The 22,032-nt window shown below is 41.9% G+C and overlaps 1 protein-coding gene across 2 annotated transcripts in view; it reads left to right on the forward strand.

The window, feature by feature from the left end:
- Positions 1-22,032, forward strand: part of STOX2 (storkhead box 2) — a 308,332-nt gene that overhangs the window by 116,540 nt on the left and 169,760 nt on the right. The window contains exon 1 of one of the 2 annotated variants that reach the window (XM_073607053.1): positions 4,822-6,314. The exons of the other annotated variant lie outside the window; for it this stretch is intronic. Within the exon in view, the coding sequence (XP_073463154.1) occupies positions 6,152-6,314 (163 nt within the window). The 5' untranslated portion in view covers positions 4,822-6,151. Of the gene's footprint in view, positions 1-4,821; positions 6,315-22,032 lie in introns of those variants that run through there. 2 annotated transcript variants of the gene reach the window in all.

A 22,032-nucleotide genomic window follows, 5' to 3' on the forward strand; every position in this document is an offset into this window, starting at 1 on the left:
CCAGAACAGCCTATTTTCACAGGTGTGATGGGATGGGTTCATGGCTCTGAATGGTGTTGGGATCCATGCACTCGTCCCTGCATACCTACCAAACTGTTGCATGGGTGATTACGTACAGCTATTGCATATTCATTTATTTTATATAGGCTGTCTGCTTACTACAAAAATAAAGAAAAGGGTCTTCACATTGAACGGGGCTGAGCTTTAGCGTGAATGAGCCCATATACATGATACAATTGAAAAACTGTTATGAAAATCATATTTATTTACAGTTTAAAACTTGTGCTGCTATGACACCTAGGGGTTCATTTACTAAAGGCAAATCCACTTTGCACTACAAGTGCACTTGGAAGAGCAGTCATTGTAGATCTGAGGGGGACATGCAAGGAAAATAAAAAACAGCATTTTTGCTTGTACATGATTGGATGATAAAATCAGCAGAAATCATTTTAGATCTTACCCTCAGATTTACAGCGACTGCACTTCCAAGTGGACTTTCAAGTGCACTTGCAGTGCACTTGTAGTGCAGAGTGGATTTTCCTATAGTAAATCAACCCTCTAGTTTCTGCTTTGCTATTGTGGACAACAGATCCACTTTTATGGAAACTATAGTATATTACTATATAGATAACCACTATATGGATAAACATTTAATACTTGACAAAGGATTCCAGGTGCACTGTGGGTTAACTAAATAGGAAGCACACTAGAAGCTACCTGCTTTAAGGCTCCCTTTTTCGTACTGATACCACTGACTAGAGCTGCACAATTAATCGTTAAAAAATCGTGATCTACGATCTCTATTGCAGAGTTCACCGATTTTTTTCATATAACAAGTGGAGAGACTTATCTGCTCATTCAGCTGTCAAAAGAAAACATCCAGGCAGTCTGCCAAGTTTATAAATTGAAACATTGTAACTAACTTCCTTCTTAGATCAAAGGGAAACTTTGGTGGTGTGTAAAGAAAAAAATCCAGGCAGTCTGTGTAAATGCAGGAAGTTTAACCACTTAAAGTCTAAATCTTTTTCTGACACTTGTTTTTAAGGTAAAATCAATATTTTTTGCTAGAAAATTACTTGGAACCCCCAAACATTATATATATTTTAGCAGAGAGTGAGACCCTTGGGAATAAAATGTCAATTGCTACAATATTTTATGTCACACTGTATTTGCCCAGCGGTCTTTCAGACGCAATTTTTTGGGAAAAAGTACACTTCAATGAATAAAAAAAAAGAAACCGTAAAGTTAGCCCAATTTTTTTTGTTTTAATGTGAAAGATGATGTTACACTGCGAGAATCGTGAGAGAATCGTGATCTATCTTCTAAGCAAAAAAATTGAGATTCTCATTTTAGCCAGAATCGTGCAGCTCTACCACAGACTGAGTTGTCTGTTAAGGGAAGCGCCACTATACTTGTGTGTATAAATTTTCAGCTTGAGCTATGGAGTTCTGTTATACTGTATATAACCGTATGTCCAAATGAACAGTAATTCCAGAGATATAGACAGTTGAAATTATAAGCAAATATTAATTTTTCCTGTGAACATTGAGCTTGGACCCATAACCAATTCCTAAGCCTCCATATTGGTGCTTAGAAGCTATAGGTATCTTCAGTTACCATTAATGTAGCTGCGGGTAGGGCAAGCTCAGCTTTTACAGAAAATGCAAGATTTACAGATAGTTGCAGCTGCTTATTTTGAAGTGTAGTTTTCACTAATGGTGCGTCTCTTAGCAGTCATACATGCTACATGCATGCACTTCAATTACTGCTGCATGCATTTCTCAGGGCAGATTTTCTAATGGTGATTCATGTCCTTGCAGTGTGCATTAGCATAGACAATTGTAGCCTCCATTTAAAACCATTTTGGCAGGGTGACAATAGAGAAAAATTGGGGACAGGGACAGATTTGCTGCCCCAAAAAAGGAAATGCTTACACAGAGGGCTCCCTGCTTGGATTGCAGCTACCATTGGTAATAAATTGAGGCAGATTTAAACCTATTATAGATTTAAAAGTACTTTGAAATTAAATTGTATAATATTTTAGTGGGTGGGTTTAAATACTTCTGTCTGTATGTCTGTCTTTCTTCGGGTCAGTAAGTGTGGGCCAATATCCCTAGGACCCCATTCACACCTGACCAATATTACACGTTTCCCAAAGTGCTTCAGCCTTCAGCATCTAGATTCCCATTATATTCTCTGGTACCCATTCACTTTCATTTTTTCCACACATTTTTGGCCCTTGAAGACTTAAAGTATGTGTGAACCTTGAGCTTGTAAAACAACCCATTCAATTTAAAATATAAATGAAGGGCAAAACATTTATGCATGCATATAAAAAAAAAGAAATAAATATACAAAAGTGATCACATACCCTCTGTTCTCAGCTGCAAAAGGAGCTCAGAAAGCAGGGGGCAAGGAGAGAATCAGCAGCACACTGGTCTTCCAAGTGAATGGCTGTGCAGAAGCGGGCTTGTCAGCAGAAGTCTGATCATTGGAGGAGAGCAGACTGAGTTCTCCTGCTTAGTTGTTTAAAAGGGAAAGCAGAGGGACTGGCACACATAGGAAGCAATACAAAGAGAACAGGATACTTCTTCATACAAGTACACGGTACAGGACTATCATATCAGGAATATGAAATTATGGGTTGACATATTCTTTAAAGCCTTACTCTAGTTTTCTGTCACTTTTTAAAATAATTTGTTTGGACCAAGCCAGTCCAAACAAACTATTCACCTAACTAACAGATGTGCCCACTGTGAGCAGTGTATAAACTGTATGTAGCCTCAGCTACATACAGTGTACAGCTCCGTGTTCTGGCAGGATGGGAATTCCCAACAAAATAGGGTTGGGCTAAGTGCTGATTGGCCATTCACAGAAAACTTTGTATTTTCTGAATGAGTAGAAGGCTTCATCTGACTGAGGTGGAGTTAGTTATGTCATCCGCCTGCCTCTGCTCCTCATCCATTTAGAGGAAGCCTTGTACTTATGCTATAGGAGCGGGACAAGATGTCCCTATCCCTCTGCCGGAGCATAGCTCTGTATACTGTATGTAGCTGATGCTACAGACTACATACAGGTTAAACAGCGCTCACAGTAAGCATATCTGTTAGTGAAGGTATTTGTTCATTCGGATCAGCTTGGTCCAAACAGACTATTTTAAAATGATAGAAGGCTGGAGTTTGGCTTTAAATGGGAACCCTTGAAAAACATGGGTTCTAACATTAGCTTGTTCATTAAAGCATTTGTTACCCCAACATTTCATATTCCTGATATGAGCCTGCCGTACCATGTACTTGTATGAAGAAGTATCCTGTTCTTTCTGTATTGCTTCCTTTGTGTGAAATCCCTGGTGTTCCTTCCAGCCCCCTGCTCTCCTATTAAAAACTGACCACACTATACAGGAGAGCACACTGTGGTCAGTTCAATAGCTGTGCTGGGAACTCAGCCTGCTCTCTTCCAATGATCAGACCTGTCCTGACACGCCCCCCTCCTCACTGAGGTGCTCAGTGTGCAGCTGCTTCCCCTTACCCCAGCTCTTATGCAGCTGAGAACAGAGGGAATGTGATCACTTATAAGATCCCTTTCACACTGGAGGCGTTTTTCTGGTGCTTGGGCGCTATAAATAGCACCTGAAAAAAGCCTCAGCTGCAATCCCAGTGTGAAAGTCCGAGTGCTTTCACACTGGGGCGCTGTGCTGGCAGGGTGTCAAAAAAAGTCCTGCAGCTTCTTGCAGCGCTGTAGGTGTGGTGAATACACTGCTCCTAAAGCGCCCCTGCCAATTGAAATCAATGGGCAGCATCGCCGGCAAAGCGCAGCTGCAGTGGCGCTTTGCAGGCGGTTGTAACCCTTTTTCAGCCGCTAGTGGGGGTTAAAAGCACCCCGCTATCGGCCAAAAAGAGCTGTAAAAACGACAGTATGGTTTACTGCCGACGCCCTGGCGCTGGCAGTGTGAAAGTGCCTTAAAAAAGGTATTTATAATGTGTTTTTTTTTTTTTTTTAAATATCTATACCCAAATGTTTTGCCTTTTAATTTCTATTTTAAACTGAATGGGTTGTTTTACAAGGTGATCGGTTACAAGTACTTTAAGCTTTGACAAAAAAAAACAAAAAAACTGAAAACTGATTGGTTTCTATGCAGGTCTGCACCAGATTTTGCAAACTCCAGTTTTAGTAAATCGACCTCAATTTTTCTGTTTTTTAGCCAGGCCTATTCCTAGTTCTGGGGTGATTTTTGTTGACCTTGGTGAAGAAGTAATGTAGTAAAGTTATCCCGAATGTTGAAGATTGTCCTCTGGAAAAGTAAAAGTAGTTCTAATGATTTTCTCTCACTCCGTTTAGCAAGTGAATGTGTGCCCCGGGTGATTCTCCAGCTTCAGAGTCCTTATTAAAAAGTTGACAGGCTGTCACAAAGGTGTGTAAGGCTTGTGCATAGTATTCTGATGAAACTGCTTAGGGTGCATCCCAGCGTGACATCCATTGTCCACTATTTGTCAGGGATCCAACAGCTGCTCTGAACATGGAGAGCCCAGCCATGGGCTCTTGGCTTCAACTGAGCAGGTTGATGGTGAAAAGTGAGCAGCTAGAAGCGGGATCCTTCCATAACACTTTTATGGCGCTTGGCTTGCACTCCACTGGAATTTGCAGCTGTCACTGGATTCACTCCCTGTCCCGGTATGCTTATCGATCCGATCCGCTCCGAAATAACATCCACATTTGTATATTTATTTTCCCGCTTTTGCCCCCTTCTCCCTTTTTTCAAAACAAACATTTTCATTCCTCCTTGGAGAGGGCTGGACTATCCTAAAAATACACAGCTTTGTATGTAAATAGACAAGAGCTGATTATAGGCTGGGACTACAGCCAAGGTTTGAGAGAGCCTCCGGGTGTTTTACATTTAAAATGTGATGCCTGACAAGATCAGTGTGTCTGTCTTAACCCTGTCGTGGAATGGCATTGATCTTGCAGCAGGGACGGAGCTGGTAACAGGACCCATGCAGCAGCGTAATGTTGTTTGCTAACATACAAGCGCGGCCCTGCAGAAAACAAAGCGTTTGATGGCATGTTGGGAGAATATGAAGCTCCAAGGCTGACTTTGCAAGGTGAAAGGGTTAAGGCAGCTTCTTGATTAGCATGAGACTGGGTTGGCTGTCTTGCTTCCTGCCCTTCAATAGCTTTTCACTGCATTCAAAGGCACAGAGCCATTCAACAGAGGACAGAGCAGGCTTTGCAGTGCTTGGAATACCTGAAAGCAAGCTGTTTGGGTCTAATTGTACTGTAGACCCCAAAGCTTGCAAGAGCGGGCCTGAAGCAATAAATAATGGAATATGACCAGTGCCAGGAAAAGGCTGCATGAGGACCAAGCCAAGAGGCGAGACAGTGACCAGCAAGCCTAGGATTCCTGCTTTTTATATCACTGTGAAAACTGGTGCAGGGTCGTGCCTGGGATATGATGTAATGGGGGGCTTTTGCACGCCCAGTGTGTAAGAAACAGCTGTGTGGCTGTGAAGAATGAATATTGTCCCTTGATTACTGCAATGCCGATTTAGATTGCCTCATTGATTTGCTTCACGGATCCTGATAGGTGAAGAGAAGGAGGAGAGAAAAAAAAAAAAAAAAACTACGTTCGTCGTCATCGCCTCCTCATTTTAATTCCACAACCACTGGGATATTGACAGTGGCTTTTTTCGCAAGATCTTAGGTGCAAGGATTCAGGTTGAAACCTAAATCTGTGGGTGTTTTTCCCAGTATTTGCTTGGTTCTTTTGTGTTGTGCCTCACAGTTGGCTAAGCAGCCCTATGCTGAATCAAGCTATTGTTTGGGATCTCAGAGCTTTCACGCTACAAATCTCTGCTCACTCCCCCTCCCCTTCTTTGGCTGAGAAGCCACATAATGTGCCTTTCCTCCACATGAATCTGGAAGCTATAAGCTGGATTGATTGCAAATGAAGTGTAATGCATTGTGGGACGTGTGTAAAATTGGATCATTCGAGGGAGAAAAGGAACGGACCCACAGCTGGCTTCCTAGAAGAGGTAGCAGCAAAATGTTTGCAGCCCATGCTCAAGCTGTGCGCTTAATGTTTTGATGAAAAAAAGGGAACAGCGGTGAGGCCTGTCTCATGAAGCTGGACAATTAGGCTTCAGGTAGCCTCAGAATGAAGAAGACTCGGAGTACAACCTTACGCCGGGCCTGGCCTAGTGCTGATTTCTCTGACCGGGCCTCAGACCGCATGAGGTCCCGTAGTGAAAAGGACTATCGCCTGCACAAACATTTTCCACCAGCTTTTATTTCCCAGGCATCACGAGGATATATGTCAGGTTTGTACCATTTCTTTCCTTAATCCTGCATCTTCAAAATGCTGCCTAGTAAGACTGGCATTTTTTTCCCAGATTTTTACATGGGTAGAGATCTGGAATTAAAATAAAGCTCTATCTATCTATCTATCTATCTATCTATCTATCTATCTATCTATCTATCTATCTATCGTAATATAGAGCTTTCAGCACAGATCTATACAATGCACAGGTATGTGTTTACATGATGGTGTGAATTGTACATATTTTAGTGCCTATGCCTACATCCACCATTTTGTACATCGCTAACATTTTATGTTAGGCCTTTCAATATGGTGTTATTTGGCAAATAATGTATGCAGCACATCCAGATCTCAAGATAAGCAACCGAAAACCTCACCGTTCATACACAAGCCCCCCCAGATCAGTCTTGTCATTCCAGGGTCGTTTTGATTTCATACATCAGGTATATGCAGCTGGATGTCCAGTGCAAGATGAGATAGAACGGATGGTGCACATATTTCATATACCTTGTGTGATATCTGACAGTCTTCCTCTACAGAGATATTTGCTGGAATACAGAATCTCTCTGCTGCAGGAATGGTGCAGTAATAGTCTTATAGGGAAAAAAACACACACACACACATCAGCAAGTTAAAGGAAAATGATCTCTTTCATGTATGGGCTGAGTTTGTTTTTATTGTAGTGTTAAAGAAGAATGCTTCGGATAAATACCAGTTTAATTTACAGGGGGGCAAACCGAGATACAGACATGCTTAAGCAATGACCAAAATCTATTTAAAGACTGCTGCGTAATCTCAATGCAAAGCAGCCCTGGGCTGCAGAAAGGGATGGGGCTTTTGTTTTTTTTTTTGCTCCCCACAGCTGGGATGTATTCTGATCAACCTGACCATATCCATCTGAAACCAATGTGCCAAGGCCTTGACTCAAACCTTACATATTTTTTTTATTTTATATTTTACATATGCAGGTCAATGACTGTCCCTTGATTTGTGAGGATTTGTCTAGTGCATACATTGATATAAATATAGACAAATATGCTTGTCTAGTTGTGGTATTGTTTGATAGGAAGGGTACACGGCTCCCTTTTAAGTGATTGCTCAGTTTGACCAAGTGGTCATTATTTTTTTTATATATATATATATATATATATATATATATATATATATATATATATATATACATGCTACCGCTGGTTTGTTTGCCTGATATGAATCCCTCTCATACCCCCTTGAAACCACCTATATTAATCAGGGGTCTGTCCTATAGTATAACTGTAAGATTGTACTCCTCTAAAATACGATTCATGCATTAATTTTATGCATACAGTGGCAGTTAGAACAAAGCTATCCTTAATAATGGTTGAAGATTTAACTTGCACTCAGTTGTACAAGGCCTTGCCCATCAGCCTTGGTGGACATGATTATTCCAAAGCCTAAGTAAATGACTTTTTCCATGTTCACCATGTCTGGCTCATTCTTTGGGTATAAATAATGTGGGAACATATAAGGCCCACTGTGTAGCCTGCTTCGAGTCGGTCCACCTCTACTGACATCACAGCCTTATGTCATTCGTCTGTGATACCACAATGGGTTCTGCATCATGTCCAATCCATTTTTATTGATCTCAGTTGCCCAGCTTGCAAAACTGTTGTGATTCCTTATTGAGTGTGGAGAACGTGAGCTGGGCCATGACAGTATTATGTTTTATTTAAATGATACATTTTACCATCTTGGCCATTTTTATATAATGCCATAATCGGACTTTTTTTTTTTTTAATGGATATTGAAACCAATAAGCAACACTTTTTTTTTAAATGGTTTCTGTAAGCTTTTTTTTTTTTTTTTTTTCTTTTTCTTTTTTAACATTAGGATGAAATATATTTAAATATGGCTGCCGATGTATCAGTGGAGAGTAGCAACTTCAATGACGTCGCTTTCTCTTGACCACTGGAGTGAGTCTGACTCAGCTATATTGAGGAATAGTATATAACTATGGCACTAGTTAAAAGAAAGGAGTTTGACACTTTGGAGCCTGTAAAAGAGACCACAGGTTTATTCACCATACCGATATAGGCCTACTGTCTATAAAAAATCATCATCAGGATGGCTCAGTAATATTAAATCATATGACTCTCTTGCCTGCAGTGTGCAGTTTCATTATGTGTGTGCTCATCACAATCAATGGTAATGGTTTGCTACATATGTCTACATCTCCACATTTCCAGTACAGTCCCATGTTGAAGCCATGACAGCATACACAATAAACTGTTGTCTGATGGTATAAGCTTGCTCCGTCCACTTGTGCAAATTGATTGTGATGAGTATAGATGAGCTCATGTGATAGTGTGTGTCCTTTGTTGATACTGAAATGTGATGCTGTTTTGTGTCCATTTTACTGTCAAGCTATGCAGGTATCTGTAACCAGAGAAAGGGAGAGGACTATAGCAGGATAGCTTTACCAGTTGCTCTCTATGGTATTGAAAACTGAAGGATTTATAGATCTGGTTTTCTTTTGGGTTAACATTCTTCACCTAGCAAAAAAAGGAAGTCTAGGGCATAGTAATGGAAAGCATGTGTGTCTACAGTAGATCCTCAGCCACCCAGAGCTTTATATCATTATATCCCTAAAGCCCAGATGTCTCTAGAGATCTTGATCAGTGCTGCCATATTGGTTTTTACACCCCCGGTACATGTAAAGGCCTCTTTCTGCAGCAACTGGAGGGTAGTGAATATGCTGGAACAGTAGTTAGAGGTTGAAAATTCTAGTAACCTTTTTACGATAAAAGGATTTTCCTCTTCAATATTCACTGTCATCATTTTTGTCAGTGTTCTCCAAACTGCGGCCCGGAGGCCAGTTGTGGCCCTTTGCTTGCTTTTTATCCGATCCTTGGGGCATTATTCCCCACACTGTCAGTAACCACTGATGGGCCACTGTTCCTCTCATTGATACCAACAATGGGGCACTATTGCTACCATTGACACCAATGATGGGGCAATATTCCTCCCATTCATACCAATAATAGAGCAGTATTCCACCCATTGATACCAACGATGGGGTACTATTAACAGCACTGACACCGATGATGGCGCACTTTACCTCCCATTGATACAAACTATGGAGCACTATTACTACTATTGACTCCAATGTTGGGGCACTATTACTACCACTGACACCAATGATGGGGCACTATTAATCCCCACAATACGGCCCTCCCGTTTGTTTAGAAAGTTTGGAGACCCCTGGTCTAAGACATCAAAAAGATCTATCGGTTCATAGTTGCTTTAAGTTGGCCCTGTTATGCAAAACGTGGGAAAAAAAATAATGGCATTCTATAAGCCAAAATCTCATATATCGTTACTGTCATGCATACCTTTTTAATGAGAAATGGCTATTTTATTTTTCTCCACATTCTTGTATGTAAAATGTAATGAAGTCTACCAACTTTTGAATTTACCAAACAGCATGTGATCATGTTAAAGGTGATTGTGAGCCATGTATTGCGTTCCAGCATTGCCTAGAAGGTCTTATTAGGACTTAAAAACTTGCTGTCCTATATGGTCTATATGGAAAGTTTAGCTGTGGCTAAATTGTACCCCAGAAATATACAGTGTATCTTAAATTTCTTCAGAGAAGTTGCAAATAATTCTTCTAACATGTGACTGTGCCTGAAGCTTCTTAACTGCATCACTGCAGTGTGAGATAACTGCTATTCCTCCTGAAAATTGGCAGCGCTCTTCCTGACATTTGACAATGTCTAGGCACTTCTGTTCTGTAGCCTCATAGCTGCATATTTAAAGTGTGAGATCATCTAATGCAGGCCATACATGGGTCAAAACTCCGAACAAATTTTCTTTTCGAAAATCAGAACTTTTGTGCTTTTTGTTATCCGATGGTGCTGCCATTTGATTTCGAAATTCGACCAACCAAGCCTTCAATGTTCCTACAGAAAAGACATTTTGTGGCTGGGAATCTTCTTTTCTTTCCAGGTCACAGCTCATATGCATTTCTTTTTCAATTATATTCCTCGCATGATTCTTCCATCATTGATTAGAAATTTGTTCATTTTTCAAAAAATTTCCAACATTCCCTATCACTCGAATTCCATGCTGCAGCCCACTAATGCTGCAAAATTCAAACGAAAATTCGTAGTTACAATTTTCGAAAGAAAATTCTTTTTCGGAATTTGACCCAGGCACTGCTCCCTCTGATTGCTAGTCGCATGACATTCTAAGGTGAGACTTTGTGATGTCACTGCTGTGCTACTCATTGTTCTTCTGAAGGCCTGCTGTCATTGAAGCTGTACTTGAGGAATACAAGCATATTACTGCTTCTGTTTCATTTATTCAGTGGATCTATGCAAATCTAGTTCTGCTGCTTTCACTTGAAATATCTCTTCACTATTTATCAGATGGGTATGTCCTACAAGAGGAAGCAAAGCCCTGTTCCTTTAGGTGGCTACCTCCACACAAAGACCTAGCATGTAGTGAGGCATGGCACATTGACACTGATCAAATACTCAGGGAACCTAAAGGCAATACTGAGGACTAATTCTATGCCATCTTCTTGATATTTGTTGGCCATAGTATAGGTCAGGGATATGCAATTAGCGGTCCTCCAGCTGTTGCAAAACTACAAGTCCCATCATGCCTCTCCCTCTGGGTGGGTGTCATGCTTGTGGCTGTCAGAGTCTTGCTATGCCTCATGGGACTTGTAGTTCTGCAACAGCTGGAGGTCCGCTAATTGCATATCCCTGGTATAGGTCCTAATGTATGCCTAGGTGGTGGTATCTGATTGCAAACATGGGTGGATAGGAGGATTTACAATCTCTTCCTCTTTCTATTGAATAAGCGTGTGCTGTATGGTTCTTCAAACAACCATTCTCGTCATATAAAAAATAAGATGCTGCTAAACTAACACATAGAGTGTAAAGGCTAAGCGACTGGTCCTCCAGAACATTTCTCACATAATTTCTGACATCATTCATGTTAAATGCAGGACCAACAGTCTCTAAGGTTACATTTACCCCAGCGATTAGGGCTAGTGCGAATGGTAGCGGCAGAAATCTGGGATTACGGCTGTGGATCTCAGTGGCGAGGTGTGGCAGCTATTCGTGGCTCTCTGCACAGCCAGCAATTACATGCGATGATCGCTGCTGGACGCACACAAAGTGTGCCAGCATCGATCACTGCAGGTAATTGCTGGCTGTGCAGACAGCAACAAATAGCTGCGGCTGCTGGTGACCTGTCGTTATAGTGAGCAGGTCATCTAGCCTCTGAGAGCCGCAGCAGGAATCCGATTACTGCCATTATTATTCAGACTAGCCTTAATTGCTGGTGTGAGTGTAGACTAAGTGGGAAGTATGGCATGGGGCCTACTCACAGCCCAATGCGTTGGAGAGGAGAGACCTGGGGGAGTAAGGAATAAGGTAAAGCTAGCGTTTAACCCTTGCAGTGCGGGGGCCCCACCGGTTAAACTTTAACTGTAACAAAAAAAATGTTATTTTAAAACTAAATAAAGAGAGATATTGCAAGAAATCTGCAGGTAAAAACTAGGCTGAACAACATTTCAACTTCAAAATACACGAGAGAGTGATCTGGTCAATAGTCCATGATTTAAAGCAGCATTCTACCGAAAGTTGTTACTTCAGCGGATGCATTAAACTGCCTACCAACCTCTTTTACCTCCAGTGATGTTTAGTAGAAAGACCTTAAAGTGTTACTAAACCCAGGACCCTGCATTCACTATATCTGGTCTCCCACAGTACACAGAACATGGAAATGCAATTATTTTAATAAATATAAACTGCTAAACACCTTTTCTCATCAGCAATATATAGCAGTCTTGTGACTTTTATCAGTGTCTGGTTAAAGCTTGTAAGAGGAGTTTTCATTCTACTCTAACTGTCCTAGAAGGCTGCAAGACCGCTGACCCTTTGTCTGGACAGTGCTGATTGGCCCTGTGCTGATCACATGCACCCTCCCAAGAATAAAAAACTCTAGCAATACAAACCAAACTGAGTATGTGCAGAGTGACTCCAAAGGCTCTGCCTTATCAGGAGATGGATTGGGGACAGCGGGAGAAGGGGAGGATCAGGGAAGGCAGGTTCAAACAGCCTTTTTACACAATGCAGAGGATTAACACCTTAGGTTCCACAGTGAGTGTAACCAGCATGCTTTACTGCATATACAGGCTGATTTTACTGTTGTGGGTTTAGTAACACTTTAATGCAGTAATTCTGTTTTTTGTACCTTTTCTGCACTCTCCTCAATATAACGCAGATAAAGGATCAGGCAGGAAGAACGAGACCCCATCATTTTGGTCAAATGAGATGTGCAGACATAATTTGGCAGATAATGCAATACATTAGCTTTAATATTAAGAAAAAAAGTAAACTCACAGCAAAACTGTAATGCCCCGTACACACGGTCGGACTTTGTTCGGACATTCCGACAACAAAATCCTAGGATTTTTTCCGACGGATGTTGGCTCAAACTTGTCTTGCATACACACCGTCACACAAAGTTGTCGGAAAATCCGATCGTTCTAAACGCGGTGACGTAAAACACGTACGTCGGGACTATAAACGGGGCAGTGGCCAATAGCTTTCATCTCTTTATTTATTCTGAGCATGCGTGGCACTTTGTCCGTCGGATTTGTGTACACACGATCGGAATTTCCGACAACAAGGTCCTATCACACATTTTCTGTCGGAAAATCCGACCATGTGTACGGGGCATAAGAATCACTTTTATTATATATATATATATATATATATATATATATATATATATATATATATATATATATATATATATATATATATTATATTGGATTGCTTGCAGAGGAAAGTAGGACATTCATTTAAAAAAAAAAAAAAAAAAAAGAAAATTGTGCCACAATGAGGTGCTGAAATCAGCTGTGTTGGGGACAAGTGAGCAGTGACATCCCCTGATCATGTGACTGTGCTTGGGGGTTGCAATTTACTGCTTGGTTCGGGCAGGTCATGTGCTCCTCCATACCTGAGAATGCCAGGTATTCTCGCTGGCTGCAGGGAAGCAAAGAGCTGTGTGGGAGCTCAGGAAAGGCGATTATAGGGGAAATGCCCTTTGCAGAGACTTTATCATGGGCATGGGCATAGTGATAGTGCCTCATTAAGCTGCACTGAGCATTCCTTGGACACACCTATCTGCATATAGCCTGAAGCTGAAGTTTAGCAAATGAAAATATTCTATAGTTTTAGTGGCCTGATTTACAAGTATGTCCCATGTTGTGCAGGCAGCTGGATCCTGTAGAATTTTTTTGTGTAGGGATGCCCTGTCCTCTTCCTGCTACTGAAATTCTGGCACTGCAATAGCTAATCACTTCAAATCCTCTGTAAGGCTGTGAAAACGTTCCTACAGGGCCCCTTCCCCTCTTCTTTCATTGGAAAAGATTATTTCCTTATTTACACTGCCTGTAACGTGATCTGTGAATAAGGGAGAGTCTAATGAATCTCACAGGTATCTCCCCCCCAATCGGAGTTCGTGTTACATGTAGTGTACAATAGAAAATCACTTTTCCTACAGGAGGAGTAGGGAGGTCCAGATTCGTAGAAGACTCTGAGCCTTTAAACCCTGCTGCCCGGAAGTTCAGCAGCAGGAAGAGGACAGGGCATCCTTGCAGTGAAGACTAGGATTTATTTATTTTCATTAAGACAATGCTGTGGTGCACCAGTCCAATCAGTTCTCTGTTGTTGGTCTTTTCTAACTACTTCAACTCCTTAGGACGTACCCGTGATCAAGGCTGCAGTCATGGTGCTGGTACCAAAATTTTCAGCCGTCGATGGGCTTTCTTGTAAAGGTGATCCGAGTGGCTCTACAGCTGCCCAATAATTTCTACAGGGCGCCTCCCCTCCCGTTGCTGCCTTTACTGAGATCTTCAGTGCAATCGGGGAGCCCTGTACCTCCGCCACTTGGTGGTGTAGTGGTGCACTGGGAGGGGAGGAAGTCACATCTGTATGTGACTGATGTAAGAAGCTGGAAGTGATGAGGATTTTATCACCTCCGATTTTGTTTGTTGGTTGCAAGCAGTTACTGGCTTGTTAAGCATTTGATCAAATCGATCTCAGTTTGATCAGATTCTTTGGAGGGTAGAGGAGAGATCTGAGATTCTTCACTCTGGAAAAAAAAAAAGAATACTCAGCAGCTACAAATCCTATAATTACAATTGCAAGTAAGAATGTGATTGTGGATAGGAGAAGCAGAGGTAGAGAAAACATGGTGAGCCCCATTTACAAAAATGAATGACACTAGAATTATCTGCTTCACCCAAGCAACCTTATGTTACTGCCTTGGGAGTTTAAATATGAGCATTTAGTAACTAAAGGCAATGCAGAAAAAAAAGTCGTTTGCAGGACATTACCCTCTGACATTAGTGCTGATACAGTGCAAAAGTTTGCTGTAGACACAGGACAGCTCAAAAAAAAAAAAAAAAATGTACAAAGACAACGTTCTTCTTCACTATACATTATGCTGGCTAGTAAGAGCAAAATATTTTTTATTTTTAAACCCCTTAGAAACCCCCAAAATGTAGCCATTTCACATATAAACTTTATGAAAGACTGCTTATAAAGCTTACCTTTTCTGTTCCGTATATCATTGAGCTGTCTTTTTTTTTTTTTTTTTAGGATCCTAAAGCACAGACCCAAAAAAAAAATAAAATTACTGACATGCGTTCATAGCAGTGTGGTATTGCATCCGTGAACATGTACTGTGCAAGTGACTTACTTTTAGGGCCCTTTTACACTGCTCCGTTGAAAAAACACAGTAAAATGCATATGCATTTTTAATGTTTTCTGGTTCTAGAACTCCAATCGTGCACCTGTGAAACCTGGCCATGTGACTCAAAAAGCCCATCAGACATGCAACCACCCTGCGTTTTTTTTTTTTTTTTAATTATTATTATTCATTTAAATGGGGATGCCTTTGGTGCACTTTTTAAACATGCACCAAATTGCACACTGCAGCGCATTGGTGTGAAGAGTTGCTTAAAGTGGTTCTAAAGGTTCAAGGTTTTTTTAATCTCCATGCATTCTACTGTGTGAATGGACACGAAGAGTAGCGGCTCAGGAGCAAGCCTGCTTTGGTCCCCCTATTGCAAGCGGCTTGCTGTGGGGGCAGTAGGGCGGGGCTAGGAGTGCCGATGGGGGGCCCGAGAAGAGGAATATCAGGGCTGCTCTATGCTATACTACTGCACAGAACACCAACACCAAAAGCGCCTCAAAAACTGATCAGTGTGAAAGGGCCCTTAAATAGCATGAGGTGTCCTCAAGGACATATAGAAAAACATCAATGAAGCCAGCTGTCACCATGGATGTTGCTGTGACATAGGGGAGACTTGTATTGGAGCTCTTTGTACACACTTGTACTATGACAGCCACCCTCCAGTGTTTGCTCAAAAGTTAGCAGCAACTAATTGCCCGGTCTCCTGGAGGTTGGAGTTATTTGTAGTGGTACATCTATTCTTCGCATAACAAAGTCATTCAGTGCTGCAGCCTTTGTATTAGTTAATTTATTGGAAGACATGTAAAATGTAGTCTGATGGTCAGTCTTGTCGTTCACCACATGGTCAATAATTAGCTGGAGGAGGTAATGGGTTCATTAAGAGATCTGTTTAAAGGGAGATTGAATTAGTCTTGGGCTACCTGTTTAAATGGTAATTTAGTGAGTTTTAGGTTGTGTTTGGTGGCTTACCTTGCAACCTTGTTCAGAAGCCTGCCATTTAGAATGTGTACGTCAGGGCAAAATAAATAATAAAAACATGCAGTTCATCTCTGCAACACATCCATATTTGCACAGATTACATACCAAGGTATTTTTATACTTAGTCTAAGTTCCCTTTTGTAAAAAAAATATAAAAAATGCACATATTTTTGCAGGAATTTTTTTTTTTTTTTTTTTTACAGGAGCTGAAGAGCGTTGCACCCATAATTAGTGGATCGTAGGTGCAATGTCAGGCTCCTGCAGACAAGCTGTGCAACTTTGAAACTGACAGCAGCTACAGAGATATGGGCAGAAAGCAGTAGGTTGAAATAGGTGACTTGTAGTTTTCTCACCCAACAGCCTGGCTGAAAACTACTTTTTGGATCAGTGGCATCCTGCTTTTGATCTGGGATGCCCTGTACATTAGACGCCTTCTTTTCAAAATAGCGCAAGCTCTGTCAGATTGCATGGAGAGCGTCTGTGAACAGCAGTTTTAGGTCTGGACTTTGACTGGGCCATTCTAACACATGGATATGCTTTGATCTAAACCATTCCATTGTAGCTCTGGCTGTATGTTTAGGGTCGTTGTCCTGCTGGAAGGTGAACCTCTGCTCCAGTCTCAAGTCTTTTGCAGAATCATAACAGGTTTTCTTCTAAGACTGCCCTGTATTTGGCTCCATCCATCTTCCCATCAACTCTGACCAGCTTCGCTGTACCTGCTGAAAAAAAGCATCCCTAAAACATGATGCTGCCACCACCATGTTTCATGGTGGGGATGGTGCGTTCAGGGTGATGTGCAGTGTTAGTTTTCTACCACACATAGGGTTTTTGGTCTCATCTGACCAGAGCACCTTCTTCCACATGTTTGCTGTTTCCCCCACATGGCTTTTCGCAAACTGCAAAGGTGACTTCTTATGGGTTTCTTTCAACAATGGCTTCCTTCTTGTCACCCTTCCATAAAGGTCAGATTTGTGGAGTGCATGACTAATAGTTGTCCTGTGGACAGATTCTCCCACCTGAGCTGTGGATCTCTGCAGCTCCTCCAGAATTACCATGGGCCTCTTGGCTGCTTCTCTGATTAATGCTCTCCTTTCCCAGCCTGTCAGTTTAGGTGGACGGCCATGTCTTGGTAGGTTTGCAGTTGTGCCATACTCTATTTTCCAATGATGGATTGAACAGTTCTCTGTGAGAGATTCAAAGCTTGGGATATTTTTTTATAACCTAACCCTGCTTTAAACTTCTCCACAACGTTATCCCTGACCTGTCTGGTGTGTTATTTGGCCTTCAAGATGTTGTTCTTTCACTAAGGTTCTCTACACCTCTTAGGGCTTCACAGAAAGCTGCATTTATACTGAGATTAAGTTGCACACAGGTAGACTCTATATTTACTAATTAGGTGACTTCTGAAGGCAATTGGTTCAACTAGATTTTAGTTAGGGGTATCAGTGTAAAGGGGGCTGAATACAAATGCACGCCACATTTTTCAGATATTTATTTGTAAAAAATGTTGAAAACCATTTATAATTTTCCTTCCACTTTACAATTATGTGCCACTTTGTGTTGGTCTATCACATAAAATCCCAATAAAATACATTTACGTTTTTTGTTGCAACATGACAAAATGTGGAAAACGTTAAGGGGTATGAATACGTTTTTAAGGCACTGTATGTCCTGGTGCTGACAACACAGCATTTTTGAGCACTGAGTGGTATCAGTCTTGCCCAATTTTATATTGCTAAACTTCCTAGACTGTTCCCATCTCCCACCTCCACAACATAAAGGCCAATCATTTTGGACACAGGACACATCTGAACATATGATGGAATCAACAGGTATATTTTTTTTGCACTTATAAAACATATATTGTAAATCACTTTTAATGATATCTTTAGCCAAAAAGAAGCAGTTCGTTGTTGGGGCTTACATACACTTTCAGGGTTCATGCACACAAAAAAAAAATGCCAGTTCTTTTAGCAGAAAAAAACGCCAAGGTGTGTTTAGCCTTCTTTTTTTACTGTGAGAAAACTGCCTCTAAACACTGAGCTTTAAATAGAACTATAGTCAAAACTTTTTTTTATTTTGGATAAAGCAAGTGAGGATTATAACCCCCATCAGATTCCCAAATCTGAGATTTCCCCCCACTTCCTGTCCCATTACCAAACAGGAAGTGAGGATAGCTCTGCAAGTTAGAGGATTCCTTGGGAACCCCCAGGTCACCAGAACTCGTGTCCCCACTGCAAAATTTCCCCTCTATTACTTTTCTGGGGACAACCCAAAACTTTGGATTTTCTTTTACTTTCCCTTTCAATGACCATGGTAAAAGGGACAATTCGAGAGGATGAATCTCCCTAACAGGGGCACAGACAGCAGTAAAAACTGACAAGTGTTCTAACCCCTCTCCCCTCTATCCAAAACTTAAAAAAAAAAGTTTTGCCTTTTTAGTTCTACTTTAAATCATGCCTCTAAATGTCCAAATGTGCATGGACACAAAGGATGCAGCTTCAACAGGCAAAATGGTAAACTCTTCTACAAGCAGCACTTTTTTATTGCAAGTATCCATGGACCCTCGCCTGTCTCAGCAATGATAGATATTTTGTGAGGTGAACTGGTATGAGAATGTAAAATATCAGTTTGATAAATCTAATCCTATTAATTGATCAGCATAAATACTGCTGCGTTGGTACCAGGGGTGGAATGCTCCGTATGTATTTATCAAGTTGACCATTTGTTGCTGTTTTACTGTAATGCTTAAAGTGGTTGTGAAGTCTAAAAATTTTTTACCTTAATGCATTCCTTGCATTAAGGTAAATAATTTTTAGGTGTCGGCATCCCTCATCCCCCCTTTACTTACCTGAGACTGCTTTCGATCCAGCGCCATGCACGTCTGCAGATCTCCCCCCCCCCCCTTCCGGGTCTCGCTGGCTTTGCTGGGGCACTGGAAGCCATTGGCTCCCTGTGCTGTCAATCAAAGCCAGTGGTGGAGCCGAGTCCCTCTGTCTTTGTCAATGGACACAGCAGAGGGACTCAGGTGCGAGCATGCAGGAGTGCCCCCATGGGAAATGGCATCCCATGGGGGCACTAGCAAGAGAGGAGGGGCCAGGTGCGCCAGTGGGTGACCCGAAAAGAGGAGGTTCCTGGCCGCTGTGTGCGATTTCGTTGCACAGAGTAGGTATGTATAGACATGTTTGTTATTAAAAAAAATAAATAAAAATTTACCTTGACTCTGCTGTAAATCAAAAGCTGTGACATGGGAGCAATGGGTGGGGTTGAGTCCCGCTGTCTGTGGCAATGGACGTGGCAGTGGGATTCGGGAGCATCCCTGCACGGGTGCCCCCATGGAAAGCGGCTTTCTGTGGGGGCACCCGATATAGAGGGGCCTGGAGTGCCGACGGGGGACCCCAAAAGAAGGGGATCGGGGTTGCTCTGTGCAAAAGCATTGCACAGAGCAGGTAAGTATAGGCATAATTGGTAACTAAAAAGAAAAAAAATTGACCGTTTACAACCATTTTAATTCTATCTACATTCTATGCATTAAGGTAAAAAACCTTCTGGGTGCACTCTCTTCCCCCCTTCCCCAGCCCCTTCTTATACTTACCCGAGCTTGATGTCGATCCAGCGCTGTGCACGAGAGCAGCATTGCTGCGCTCTCAATCCCCCTCCTCACTGGTTTAGAGACATCAATGGGAGCCATTGCTGCTTTCAATCAAATCCTGTGAGGAGGGAATGGGGGGGAGGGGCTGAGCGGCTCAGTGTGTTTGTCAATAGATACACACAGCCTGGCTGGGAATTGAGACCCCGCTTCTTCCCCCATAGCAAGCGGCTTGCTAGGGCGGCGGATACAGAAGAAGAGATGAGATAGAACACACTACTGCTACTCTTATGGACTGTTAAAGTGGTGGTGAAAACCTACAAAACCATCTATGGCAGAAATTAGTACTTCCCCCCTTTTTTTTTTTTTTAATTCTTGTAGGTCTCCATATGAAACAAATGTAATACCCATTCTAGTGAGAGTAAATTTTAGCACATTCAAATTTATATTTACTTTTGTAGCCACCTACTTACAGAGAACTTTCTAGTGAAAAGCTGGTTATAGACATTGGACGGCCATCAGATATGCTTATACACTGATGAAAAAGGATGGCATGTACTCATCACATGACCTCTTTGGAGCCAACGTGGGTGAACCGTTAGCCAGGAAAATCCAACTCAACCGATTTACTGTGCTTACCAGATCAGTTGACCATTGTATGCCAGTGTTGCAGGGTGACTATAAATGTCCATAATAGTGTCCGTTACTTCCACAAGTATTAATCAAACTTGCATGAATGAGCTGCCTCCTGTTGACAGGAACAGCAGTTTATTTAGTGTATATATAGAAGAACATTGGTCCATGCACACCAACATTTGTTGGAAAGAGTGGAGCTACAATGTTTTCAGCTTTTGCAAATGTGTGTACCAACATAACACTACCATAGTGTAGCTGTGCAGAGAGATTATTTGTCCCAATCTGCCACACTTACATAACATCTAGAAAATATACCTTTTCTTAATCAATGGCACTACAAAGCTACTAATCCATCTCTTGGCTTACCTCTACCCAGATCCCTCCCCCACCTTCAGTTTATCATGAATGTTGCAGCCACCTTACTAACCATTCAGTGGTTTCCACTCCTCTCTGCCAAACTTTCCACTAATTTGTGCTTGCCCGAACGTAAAAAAAATCTAAATACGAACAACGTCAACATAGGAAGCCCATCCACAATTCTGCCCCAAGCTGTCCAGCTTTCTCCAACCTTGTCTCAAAATACCAACCAATCCATTCTCTTCTCCCCTCCCAAGACATCCTGTTCTACTCCTCTAATTCCCTCATCGCCTCCTCCCATGCTCACCTTCAAAGCCTCTCCCATACTCTGGAACTTCCTACCCCAACCTGTCCAGCTTTCTCCTACTCTGTATTCCTTTAGGCAAACCTTGAAAACCCAATTCTTCATGAAAGCCTGTCCCACCTTCCCCTAAAAACTGTTCTGCTGCTTTCTTCATCATCTCCTCCTTCACAGTTACTTTTGTATCACTTGCCCCTCCCATTTAGTTGTTATTGTAACTGTACTGTCTCCCTTTTTTTTAAGTTCTGCGCAAACTGTTGGTGCTATACGGTGTAAATGCTATGTATTATTATGGACACTTGGAAGGTGGTAAGATATGAAAGGTTTAATATACATGCAAAAGAAAAATGTATCCACTTTTCAGTAAGACCCCTTTCACACTGAGGCAGTTTTCAGGCGTTTTAGCGCAAAAATAGCGCCTGTAAAGCGCCTGAAAACTGCCTCTCAAGCCACCCCAGTGTGAAAGCGTGATTGCTTTTACACTGAGCCGGTGCACTTGCAGGACAGGAAAAAAAAGTCCTGCAAGCAGCATCTTTGGGGCGGTGTGGGAGCGGTGTATAAACCTACCCATTGGAATGAATGGGCACCGCTTCCGAACCCCTTCTTTGGGGTTAAAAGCGCCCCCGCCTGCAAAGCGGCGCCAAAGCGCCACTATAACAGTGCTAAAGAGTCGCTTAAACAAGCTAACGAGCTACCACTAATGCCGGCACCTCCCCAGTGTGAAAGTAGCCTTAGGCCGCTTTCCTTGCTAGTACAGGCTTGGACCCCCTTTTGCCTTCTGAACTGCTTGAATTCTTCATGGCATAGATTCAACAAGGTGTTTTAAGCATTCCTTAGATTTTGTTCCATATTGACATGATAGCATCACACAGTTGCTGCAGATTTGATCTGGTGACTGTGGAGGCCTTTGGAGTACAGTGGACTCATTGTAATGTTCAATAAACCAGTGGTGAGATAATTTGAGCTTTGTGACATGGTGCATTATCCTGCTGGAAGGAGCCATCAGAAGATGTGTACACTGTAGTCATAAAGGGATGGACATGGTCAGCAACAATACTCAGGTAGGCCGTGGCATTTAAACAATGCTCAGTTGGT

Source organism: Aquarana catesbeiana, linkage group LG01, assembly GCF_042186555.1.
Source record: "Aquarana catesbeiana isolate 2022-GZ linkage group LG01, ASM4218655v1, whole genome shotgun sequence".
Classification (NCBI taxonomy): Eukaryota; Metazoa; Chordata; class Amphibia; order Anura; family Ranidae; genus Aquarana; species Aquarana catesbeiana.